Below are 12,343 nucleotides of genomic sequence, written 5' to 3' on the forward strand. Positions count from 1 at the left end.
TGTTTGTTCTAGCTCCGTGAAAGATGCTATTTTTCACCTCACACCTTTTAGAATGGCTCTCTTCAAAAATGCGAAATGACAAATGCTGGTGAGGATGTGGAGAAAAGGGAACCCTTGTGCAGTGTTGGCAGGAATGTCAAATGGTGCAGCCACTCTGGAGAATGGTAGGGAGGTTCCATAAGACACTGACAGTCGCAGTACCCTATGACCCAGCAATCCCACTTCTGAGGATACAGCTAAAGGAAACAAAACCATTATCTCATAGAGGTACCTGCACTCCTATATTCATAACAGCATTATTCACAATAGCCAAGGTATGGAAACAGCCTAAGTGTCGGTCAGCGGACAAAGGGAATAAGAAGATGAGAGATACGCACGTGTGCGCACACACACCTGGACCCAAATAGAAAGGAGTATTTTCAGCCTTAAAAAAGAAGGAAATCCTGTCATTGGGAACAGCACGGATGAATCTCGAGGGCATTATACGAAACAAAATAAGCCAGGCAGAGAAAGACAAATACTACATGGTATCACTTACATGTGGAATATTGCCAGAGGGTAGGGAAAATAGGCAGCAGTTGGTAAAAGGGCATAAACTTTTACTTACAAGATGAGTAAGATCTAAGGACCTAACATGTAATGTGGTGACTACAGTTGAAAGCACTGTATTGTATAATTGAAATTTACTAGGAGAGTAGAACTTCAACGTTCTCAACAACAGTGACAACAAAGGATAAACATATGGGTTGATGGATGTGTTAATTCTCTCAGTGGGGGAAGCCTTTTACACTGTCTAGGCGTATAAAATCATCACATTGTACACTTTAAATATCTTAGAATTTTGTCAGTTATCCCTCAGTAAACCTAAAAAAAGTAAATGATAGATAACCTAACACCCTTTTTAAAATCATTTGTGTTTTTATTACTTAAAAATCCTCTGCTATTTTAATCTCCTAAAATTAAGGGAAATACAATAGGGAAATTATCCAGGATGATTTTTCCCCATAGTAATGTTCTTTGAGGCAACAACTCGAGTTTATTTACCTGTAAAGTTGTTGAAACTTTTTTTTTTTTTAAGTAACACAGCATGGAGTTGATGGAGCACAATTCATGCTTTGGCAACTGTGAGGACTTGCATATGTATCTGTTCCTGGTGACCCTGGGAGGTGACTGTGATCTCTCCTTTTTGGAGATGAGGACAGTGCGGGACAACTAAGAAACGTGCCTACTCTCACATCATCTAGGAACTGCTGGCAGAGTTGACATTCCATTCCATGCTCGTAGTCAAAAAAATGTGGGGACCATGTTAGAAAAGAACAACCACCCATTTCCAGACATTAGCATGGGCTCTCAGAAAAATCTCACATAGGACTACTATCAAGGAAAGCTGGATGGCAGGAGAAATTCTGTGCTAGACTTCTAGCAAAACTAGAAATTATTAACGCATTGGGTCAATAATTGCACAACTCAAGTTTGGTGTGATACTGGCCTTTCCCTTCTTAGGAGATACTAGTAACCAAGCATCTTTCTGTAAATTAGTTCCCAAGGTCTGTTTTAGATGATAGAATTTAGGTTATTCATGATTATCTAATTTATTTAAAATCCTCTAAATTTTTCATTTTCACTTTCTATATAGAAGGAGACTTACATTCTATGAGTATTCCACCAACTGCAGAAGCATTGAAAATGTTAAGTGTTCAATTTAAATATTCCCATAGAAAATTTTAAACTAGAAGGTTATAGCGGCAGGTGTCTGAGTCACCTGGAGGCTTGTTGAAAACTGATTGCCAAGCCCCATCCAGAGTTTCTGATTCCTTAGGTCTAGATTGGGTCCAAGAATTTGCTTTTCTAACCAGCACCTAATAATCCTTCGAGAATCACTGATGGCCTACCAACCGCCCTCCGTGTAAAATGTAGCTGGCATTACGAGGATCCTTATTTAAGCCGTAATAAATAACCTAGGGAACGATGTCTTCAGCTGTAAAATTGTAGAAAAGAAAAATAATTATTTCCATGAGAAATCTGTATTATCTTTCAATAAATAATGAATTTATACCATTATATTAACTCAAAGTATTTTTCCTTGAGGCTTAAACACACATGGTTCTGGTACTTTGTTTTCTAACATTTTCCACAGACCTGGTGATATGCCAGTACCAAAAAGGGAAATGCAGTAAGTGTAGAAATGATGGAAATATTGAAGATCTCAAAAGGATCCTTTTTTCCCTCCCTTGCCGTGGCTACAATCATTTATAAATGAAGCTTCTAAATTTGCCAGGAATGGGAGAGAAGTTGGGTGTGGAAACCGAACTTCTAGGACAGAAAGAAATATTCAGGTCTGGGGAGAGAAAGGAAGGCTGGTGGGAGAAACCTAACAACTGTGATGGAAGTGAAAATTCTGCATTCTAACTGAAGTTCGTTAACCCAGTACATGCACTCTTAGAGCAGTTATTCAGTTTGTAACTAGACTCTCGCATATAATGAATACATGATCAGTCAGCTTATGTACTGTTGAACATTTTAAATATTAGGATTTATCAAGTTTTTCAAGAGCCATAGTATGTAAAATAAACATAGTGAACACACATGTTAAATAAGATATTATATGGCTTCCTATATGCTGGAGATTTTTAGGATGTGAATTTTTTTTAAATGTTCTAAGAAAAAATAGCATACCTTTTGAAAAATGATTTCATTGGTTGCCTGATCTCAAAGGGTTAGAGACTGAGGTGAGAGAGTTCCAGGCTTTGTTTTCTCTCAAGTCCAAGCCATTCCTAGAGAAGAGGAAACCAGGATGGGTGGCATTCCCAGACCTTAACCCAGCGGGCGTCACTCTTACCCCCAGTGCCCTCAAGTCCACAGGAACCTAGGAGAGAAGGGAGAGCATGAAAGGAGTGCTTCCTGAACACCTCCTTTGTGCTGGCACTTCACATAGGGCCTCTAATCTGAGAGCCATGTGACACTCAGAGATGCCCAGAAGGGACACTCAGAGCCAGCCTCCTTCGTCTCCCCTCACTCAGCTTGTGGACCCCGCCACAGCCAAGCTCAGGTGCTCCTTCCAGGTCGAATCCCTGTGTCACTACAGAGAGCATGGAAACCTAATCAGATATAAATTAACTCTTAAATCATCAAATACACAGATCTTCGGGTTTGAACCAGAAACCTAAAATTTTCTCACCAGGAGCATGTATAAACTGAATTTTTTATTCCTTTAAAAAGGTGAAGAATGCAAGTGGGTTTATTTTAAATGAAAACAAAATAAACATTCGATATGATACAAATTGTTTTTAAGTGATTTACAAAGTTTTACTGGACCTGACGAATTACAGAATGGAAGAAGACAGAAGATGAAAGTACTGGTGTTATTTTATCATGGTGATTTGGTTTGGATATTTATTTTCTATGGCTACACTGTTACTTGTGTAATAGAAAAGAACACATTTCTCATTATTAATGATAATCATCAAAAATGTTTAAAAGGAGAGGGACCAATTTGAAGGAAAGTACACAGCAGTGTTTCTGAATGTTCCATGGGGCAGCCACCTGGGAGGTTTATCCTTCGGTTAGCAAGGAGGTTAATGTTGCTTTCTCCTCCGTAGTGCTTTAGGATAGTTTCATGTCTTGCTTGGCTGCGCTCCTTGCTTTCATTGTCTAGGATTGCAATGTAATTCTTGGCTCACTCATCACCCTCCCCTTTCTGCCCTGCCCCCATGTCTCCACAGATCATTCTGTGTTTCTCTCCCGTTGGTCACACGTTGAGAGGGAGAGCTCGGAAGTTCCCAGCCATAGTTAACTGCACGGCTATTGACTGGTTTCATGCGTGGCCACAGGAGGCTCTGGTCTCAGTCAGCAGGAGGTTCATTGAGGAAACCAAGGGAATTGAGGTATGCTGTGTCAGCCTCTGAATCTCTCTGTCTTTCTGTCTCCCACACACTCACACACACACACACACACAGGCATACTCACTCACTCTGACCAAAAGTCCTCAGTAAAGAAGTAACTTCCAAAATACATCTCCTATAGAAAAGTTATCCCTTTTATTAGAGATAAGATCATCTTTGTTTGTTTACATTCTATGGAATATGGTAGTTGACCTCTTTGTACCAGGTTGAGATGTCTGTGCACACATGAGCACATACCGCATACAAGCGTGTTATGTGGCCTGACTCACCAGAAAGCCAGGATCATGACTTCCTTGAGTCATGATAGGATTTGCTGAATATGAATCCTTCAAGTCCACAAACAAAAAAGTAGCCATTCATAGTCATGCAATTCTTGATCTTAACAAAGTAAAGCAGTTAACTGATTTTTCTCATTACAGTATGGATGGGTGAAAAATCAGCCCCATGAATTTAGCAGTCACTAAGTCAAATAATGTATCTGCATCTTTGTTGTATGGGTTTATGTTTTATAAATTAGGTTTGTCATTTGACTGTAATGAAATTTGCAGATCCAATTACATTTTAAAATGTTTGCATAAAGTTTAAAAAAAAGCACTTCCAGTACACTTCCCCACTTAGAGGGGAAAAAGGAATGTAAATACGAAGGCATCATTTAGGCTTCCTAGAAATGAAGGTTTATTGGTATCTTGCACCTTCATGACTAAATAGCTTGGAAATGTGGTAGTTGTGAACATTGCCCCGGGAGGTTTGTCTTCTGATTCCGCTGAGCGATAAGGCTAGACATTGAAAGTGATTCTCGGAGCCAAAAATAGAGTCGGGGCTGTGTAAGGAATGATGTCTGCTTCCACTTGAAAGTGTCTGCATGCAGAGACAACCCCCTCTGGCCTCCCTTCATCCCAAGAGCCTATCACTTCTCCCAAGAATCCTTTCACGTTTTGTTGACTATTCTATCTCTTGGTGGCCAGATGGTTAGAAATCTGGGCATATTTGCATACTTACCTAATTATTTGTATGATTTGTATGCAACTAGCTTTATTGCTTATTATTTTTATGGGTAGCTTTATTATAATGTGGTTTATTGTCTTCTGAAATGTCCATTAATCTACTTAGATGCTTACTTTCCTCTCTCCTTTTCTCACACACTTAAAAACATTTCTGTAAAGAAATGAAAAAAAAAAAAAAAGACACCTGGGTGGCTCAGTCAGTTGAGGGTCCTGAGATCGAGCCCTGCGTCAGGCTCCCTCCTCGGCAGGGAGCCTGCTTCTCCCTCTCCCTCTCCCGCTCCCCCTGCTTGTGCTCTCTTTCTCTCTCTGTCAAATAAATAAATAAAATCTTTTAAGGAAATGAAAAAAAAAATGATTCCTTCTGTTCCTGGATGTTTTTTCCACATCCAGAAAGTTTTTCTTTTGCCTGTCTCTGTACTCAACGTTGGATGCACTTACCTGGACCTTGGAAACAGTGACAACTGGCTTTCTGGCTAAAGAGTGAATAATAGGAATGTATAGTTGGATTTTTTTTTAAGTGATTTTCACTTTTTTCCACTGGTCAGGAGGCACTGCATAGCACTTCTTACCTTTGGGGAAATCTATGTAAATTTGTTCTCATGATAGGTAAGTGGAATAGGAGATACTCCCAGCAGTGGTTAATTTCTGTCTGAGCCCCAGCTTTCACCATTCACTGTGTTTTTCTGAAGAGCCCAAGGAGCAGCATTTTAATGGAGACTAACACTAGCATTAAGTAAAGTCTGCCAGAAATATTTTATACTTTAAAATCTGAAAACAGGGGCGCCTGGGTAGCTCAGTCGTTGAGCGTCTGCCTTCGGCTCAGGCCATGATCCCAGGGTCCTGGGATCAAGCCCCACATCGGGCTCCCTGCTCAGGGGGAAGCCTGCTTCTCCCTCTCCCACTCCCCCTCCCCCTGCTTGTGTTCCCTCTCTCGCTTTGTCTCTCTCTGTCAAATAAATAAATAAATAAAATCTTAAAAAATAAAATAAAATCTGAAAACACATTAAATATGACAAATAATAGTGACAGTTATTAAGCCCGCACATTTCGCAAGCTCTTGCTAGGATCACTGCATTATTGGAATTATATATAGGGCCTGGTTTTGTCTCCTAATCATTATAAAAAGGGTTCAAAATACCAATTGATTAGAGAATCAGTATGTATCTTTCATAATTCTGTTTTATACCATTCATGTGATCACACGGGTTTGCTAAAGACCAGTGCACTTCATATATTAATATCAATTTCTCAAATGGGAGGAACCCAAAGCGAGTAGCATGCTTTGACTTAGTGCTTGGCTCAGTGCTTTTTTAAGTTTCTTGCCTTTACTTCTTTGATGCAGACTTGGTCCTGCAAAGTTAGGTGCCACTTCAAAAAGTGAAGGAGCTTTGATACGCCAGTGACCATTGACATCTGCTGGATAAGGCCGGACTTGCATCATTTTCAGGCCAGAGGCCTCCTGGCAGGTGCTAAGCTCTATCTTGTGGTGTCGTGACGCCTCCTATAGGATGCTGATTGTCAAATAGGAATTTTAAAAGCGCTGAACCATTTCTGCTGAGCTGAATGATGCCTGCAAAGAGCTCAGCCAGATGATTTCGTTTCAGTGCAGTGTGCTCATTTAACTTTCCCGCCTTCCCAATTTGTTGCTTCGGAGCAGTAATTATCATAAAGAGGGCAACGTGTCTATCTTCTTCTAAAAATACATGGTGCCTTTTCTGCAGAAGTCAAAAATAGCTTTTAAATTTTTTGAATGGGCACCAATTCGATCATTTTTTCTTAGTTTGAATTTTCACCATTAAGACTGAACGGTATCTGAATAATTTAGGCACTTCTTAGTTATTGACCTTATTTGCTAAGTGTAAGGTCCAAGGTGACCCCCGTTAGCCACCGAGAAAGGATTCATGAAAGGCAAGTGGTTTTGTGTGTGTTGGCATAGACTCGTCTAGTAGGACGCGCTTAGCACCCAGGGATGTGCGCTGCCTGTGTCTAAGGAAAGGTTTGTGCTGCTTTTCTGCTACCTGGTATTGAACTAAATGAGAGCTGGCAGATGACCGAAATAGTTTGACCCTTAAGTATCACCAGGTATTAATATGAAGGCTTTGTGTCAACATACACTTCTCACTCCTCAGGTTTGGAAGTGCAGATGGGGGCATGTGGTGTGGGGAGGGAGAGAAGGAAAGGCACCCTGGGCATCCCTGGGAGCGGGGTTGCACACGCTGTGAGGAGGTAACTGGGAGGAGCCCTTTCCGAGAGGTGCGTGGGGTGCTCGCTTCGGCAGCACATATACTAAAATTGGAACGAGAGGTGCATGGGTCCCAGATAGGAACACGCAGGGGAAAATGCAGGAGAAACAGGTGTTAAAAGATAAGTAGTGTTGTTGGTTTTTGACTCAAAGTGAGTAATAGACATACTGGAGAGCTGGGCTTGAGGAAAGCAGAAATTACTGCCTGGAAATGAAAAGGTGAGCACTCTGACTGAGGAGTGAGATTTGCATTGGGAGGAGTCTCTGTTCTCATTGAGATCCGAGCAAGGTGGAGGACCCGTCCTTTCTGAGCATATTGGCCACCTGACAAGTTAAAGTTCTCCCTCCTTTGAATGCGATACAACTGAATAATGCCATAAGTTCAATATCATCAGCTTTTTCAGTGAAATTCATTAATTTCTACAGACTTCCACCTCTCCAATCCTGAACTTGTTGCAAGGTCTGGTAACAAATGAATGGCATATTTTACGAGCACTTGCCAGTCCGATCGCGAAAAGCGTCCCCTCAAAGAGGAAAGTTACTTTACTGCTGTACATAAAGACCGATCTCTTCAGTGCTTCCCTAGGTTCCTTTTTAAAATGGTAGGGACAGCATGAAGAACAGTCATCAACACTTTGTCAGTGATAAGTATGTTAGCAGTGTTTTTCTTACTGACTTTTAGCGCAGTTTTTTCTTTGAAATACAAATGAGGATTGTTCAGTATGAATTTTAGAAGTAGAAAGCCTTGTGCAGTAGAAATTCTGTGAATTTGAGGAAAATCTCCTCAACCTGAGGAGTACTGAAGTCATTTTAAGAGATCAAAGCAGAAGCAAATGCAATCACATTTATCCTGAATCGGCCTACATCTCTAACTGGCTTAAGCCTATATTCAGACAGATGAGGAAAGGCCCGTGTGGTTGTTAACATCCTTCCCTCTTCTTCAGCCCACCTCTCCTGTGCATGCGCACTAATACACCGTTCATCATGCATTTCTTTCTCTGTGCACAGGAATCAAATTAAGAGCAGAATTGCAAGAAGCGGTAGAATGCCGCTTTCCAGGGTTTTTGCAGTTAGATAAACTTCAGGAATCCCCCCTACCTTGAAAGTAGGGTCCACTGATTATGGCTGCCCGTAAACCTGGACTTGCTGTTAAGCCCAAAGTCGAAGTCAATCAAACGGAGGCATCGGTCCCTCCAAATCTTAGCTTTGTGACTTTCCTGGCCTCACCAGCACCAGCTACCACATCTGCCTTGTCCTGCTGGCTCTGGGAGGCGTAGCTGGGTTGCGTTTCACCTCCTCGCCCCCACTGTCCTCTGTTGCTTCTTTGTTCGAACGTTGTGTCAGAGAACCAGTGAGGCTACCTTTTCAGCGACTGGAAACTCTTCTTGAAGACAGCTGGCTTATGCTGGATTGGATCTTGCCTTTTGGCCTTGGAAATTAGCCTCGAAAATTAGAGACAAAAATTTAAAAACTCGAGCAAACTAACAAAATGCATTCACCAGACCAAGTAAAAACACACAAACAGAAAAGGCAAGAACAAGACACCAGTATGTGATTCAGGAACCTGCCGGGCGCTGCATTCTAACTCCCGTGCTGCTGAGTGCGACAGAAGTCCTCTTCCCGGGACCAACACTGTTGCGCTGTTCCCATCGCTGATGGCAGCGATGCCCACCGCCTCTGCTCACGGACCTTCTAAGGAGGGATCCCTGGGCTTCCAGGTGAGGAGATGGGGGCCAGGCACAAGATCGCTCAGCAGGTAAGGGCCCCTCAGCCCTTTGACGCCAGAACCCACAGTCTTAAATCCTGCTCAGGACCCGTGCAGAGGAGTTTGACTGTTCTGAAAAAGGACGGCAAGGAAAAGAAGAGACAGACTAAATCATTTGCCCGACTATACAGAACCAGGAGTCTACCCCGCGTCCCCGGATTCAAACCCAGCCTCCCTGGCGGCCTCCAGGATCACGTTTCCTCAGAGGGAGTCCGCACCCTGAGGAACTTAGAAGTGCTCAAATGCAGCGTGCTCATTTCGTGTATCATTACATTTTCTTTATTTAATAAGCCAATTTTACAAACACAGTATCTAATTAGTCTCTATTACTGAGCACCCCCAAAGGAGCTAAAAAGTACAAATAATAGATTTTGAAACCCAGCAGTTTGGGATTACTATAAAAGAACAGATATTAAATACGGGCAGTTTTTTCTATATCACCAGTGCTTCCAAAAAAACTGTAAAAAATAAACAGAAATAATTTCTGAGACCAACTTTCAAGGCGGACTGTTAGGTGTAGGACATCACACGTTACAACGCGATCCCAAGTTAAACTTAAGACATAGTATTCCTTTCGTCTCCATTCTCTTTTGTTGTCCCTCCTTCTCCCTCTCCTTGAAGACAGTGCTCTTGAAAGTCCGAATGTAAAAGTACAGACCAGTATAATCCTGAGACCAGCTGGTCGAGGGCAGGTGTGAAATCCTGTATAACCCAGGATATTTGATTTGGTGTTGGCCTCCGGGATTGGTTTTCATTTGAATTGTGCTGTCCGTCCTTTTCAACAACGGGGCCATCCTGGGCACTTGCTGCAACCGTCAGGTGGCTGGGGGACTTGCTATGGCAGCGACTGCCACCGCTTGAGAACCGTCACCCCAAATAGCCGATTTGTCTTTGCATTTACAGTGAGCCCAGCGAGAGAGTGAAAATGAAACCTCTTCCTAACTGGGAGGACAAAAAGCCGTTCCCGGGTATATCTGATGCTGCCTTGGCTACAGCAGTGTTTTCCGGGGCATCGTAGTGGAGAAATCTTGGATTTATAACCGTGTGATACTGGCACTTTGCTTGTTTATATTTCTGCTTTCACCACGATTGGCCACTAAATGACGACAGAATCGGATCCCCTGGTTGTCATTACGGGGCCAAATGTAGCAGGAACGGTGCTCTCCGCTTGCATCTCTAAAAACGAAAAATACAGCCTTGCCTTTCGTTCTCTACAGCAGCACCAGCAGCCATATCCTCCCCGCAACACCCCCCCCACCAAAAAAAGAAAACTGGAGGTAAATGAATGGCAGAATAAATAATTTATGCTAATGAAATTACTGCAATTAGTAGTTCTACAATGACCCTTTTAAAAGCCACAGCTGTTAATGTCAAGAAGCGCTGTCACTACTGACCTTATCATAAGAGAAAGTGACAAATTGAGAATGCAGGGAAGACCAGTCATCAAAGAGGTCTGTTCTGGAACGATTAGAGTTTTCTGAAAAACAGTGTGAATTACAACCAGCTGCTCCCTGGCCCTGCAAGTCTCCCATGCTGTGCCATTTTGTTAAGCCCGATAACAATAGTGATTTTGCCCCATTGAGACAAGTTGTCTCGGGCCACTTCCAGCTCTCCCGGAAGCCACTTCTTCCATCCTAGATTTACAAATGAAACCGTTGTTGGAGAGAGCTTTTCAGGGCAGCCTAGGAACCTCCTCATAAGGATCATGGTTGGGCAGAGGCCAGGTCCTCCTCCCACCGACCTGCGCCCCATGCAAGGAGGTCGTTCTTGGCCGGGGAGGTATTTATGTTGTGGAAGGACGTGTGCTCACTTTTGGTTCATTAAAACAAGATAGGACAGGAATGAATTTCTATCCCTGTTTATATTGCAGTGAAGCTCTTTTAAAAATCCCTCAGGGGATCTCATTTATATGGAGTTTAGAACTTCCTTGGAAGTGTTGACTCTGAGTCCACTATTGGGTAACATACACATATGTCTCAGATCTAGAGAATAAAGACTATTCAGGCTTTGCATCATTCTATATTTAACTCTGGCTTTAAAAACATTATTTCAGTTACTAGCGAGGGGGGGGGTTGATATGCAGGACAATCCTATACATGCACATTTGAAACCCATTCACGGATTTTCCATGAGGTTGGAAAGCTAAGTGTTTAGACCTAGTTGCTCGGGAGCAGTTGTTTTTCACCAACAAGAATTGGCCTGTCTCTTTTCACATCCTGGTTGTAATATTAATGGTGCAGGTTGGAAACGTTCAACTGCATCACCAGCCACTTGTGTGCAATTTTCCCAAAGATGTCTGAGCGTTATTGACAACACTTTGGTAAATTATGTGTGACTTTCCTAAGAGTTGGTGTAGCTCATTTAATTCATATTAATTGATTTTTAGGCTTCCCTTGATTAATTGAACCTGGTTCATCTTGTACAGAATGCAATAAATAATCATTAAAATGAGGGAGATGTGACTCCACAAATTAAAAAGTTAACTACTTCAGAAGTCATAGAGGACAAAACAGAAAGAATGGTGTAGTGGGGGGTTCTCTAGTAAATCTTCTAAGGGAAGTTACTCGATATTTTGGTTTGTTTTCTGTTTTGTTTGTTGTTTTTTTTCCAAATGAGAATTAGAAATGGCATTTTTCTCCCGGAAGCAGTGACTTTTATACCTTACCATCCTGTTTGTTTCCACCTGGGTTCTTATAAAACTGTATTTCTCAGTTTCAGCTGTGTGTGTGTGTGTGTGAGAGAGAGAGAGAGAGAGAGAGAGTGTGTCAGTGAGAGAGAGAGACTGCTATAGTTTAGTTTGAAAGCAACACCAGAAATACTTGTCAGAGTACTGTGTCTCAGTTTCTCCATTTTTTTCTTTCATACACTTGATAGGTAAAAATCAAGTTGTGAAAAGCCGTGTTTGTGTTATATGTCGACTTGTGGGTTTGGTGTGTGGAGCACATAAAAATCCTTTGCTCTACTTGGCAAAGTTGAATGCTTTTTATTGTTACCTCTCTAATCCTGTGGCTATCTCTTAAAGACTAATAAGTCTTCCCAGATCCTCTTGTAATTTGTTCTGGCTTTTAGACAAAAAAAATACTGCATAATTTTGCTGATTGTTCTTTTCTTAAATTACATTTTTGTTTTAACTTGAGAGAATTGCATATGAATTACAGTGTTTATATTTTCAGCCACTGGACAAAGATTCTATTAGCCTCTTCATGGCCCATGTTCACACTAGCGTGAATGAAATGAGTACCAGGTATTACCAGAATGAGAGAAGATACAACTATACCACCCCGAAGAGTTTTCTAGAACAAATATCACTGTTTAAGAATCTGTTGAAGAAGAAACGAAAAGAGGTATCTGAGAAGAAAGAGCACTTGGTGAATGGCATCCAAAAGCTAAAGACCACAGCCTCTCAGGTATGATCAGGATGTGTTATTAC

The 12,343-nt window shown here is 41.7% G+C and overlaps 1 protein-coding gene across 1 annotated transcript in view; it reads left to right on the plus strand.

The window, feature by feature from the left end:
• The window catches only part of DNAH11 (dynein axonemal heavy chain 11), a 331,116-nt gene that overhangs the window by 201,285 nt on the left and 117,488 nt on the right, over positions 1 to 12,343 (plus strand). The window contains exons 53-54 of the mRNA XM_035021398.1: positions 3,723 to 3,884; positions 12,087 to 12,320. Coding sequence (XP_034877289.1) covers positions 3,723 to 3,884; positions 12,087 to 12,320 — 396 coding nt within the window. The remainder of the gene's footprint in view (positions 1 to 3,722; positions 3,885 to 12,086; positions 12,321 to 12,343) is intronic.

Source organism: Mirounga leonina, unplaced genomic scaffold, assembly GCF_011800145.1.
Source record: "Mirounga leonina isolate KUSES-001 unplaced genomic scaffold, KU_Mleo_1.0 Mir_174, whole genome shotgun sequence".
Classification (NCBI taxonomy): domain Eukaryota; kingdom Metazoa; phylum Chordata; class Mammalia; order Carnivora; family Phocidae; genus Mirounga; species Mirounga leonina.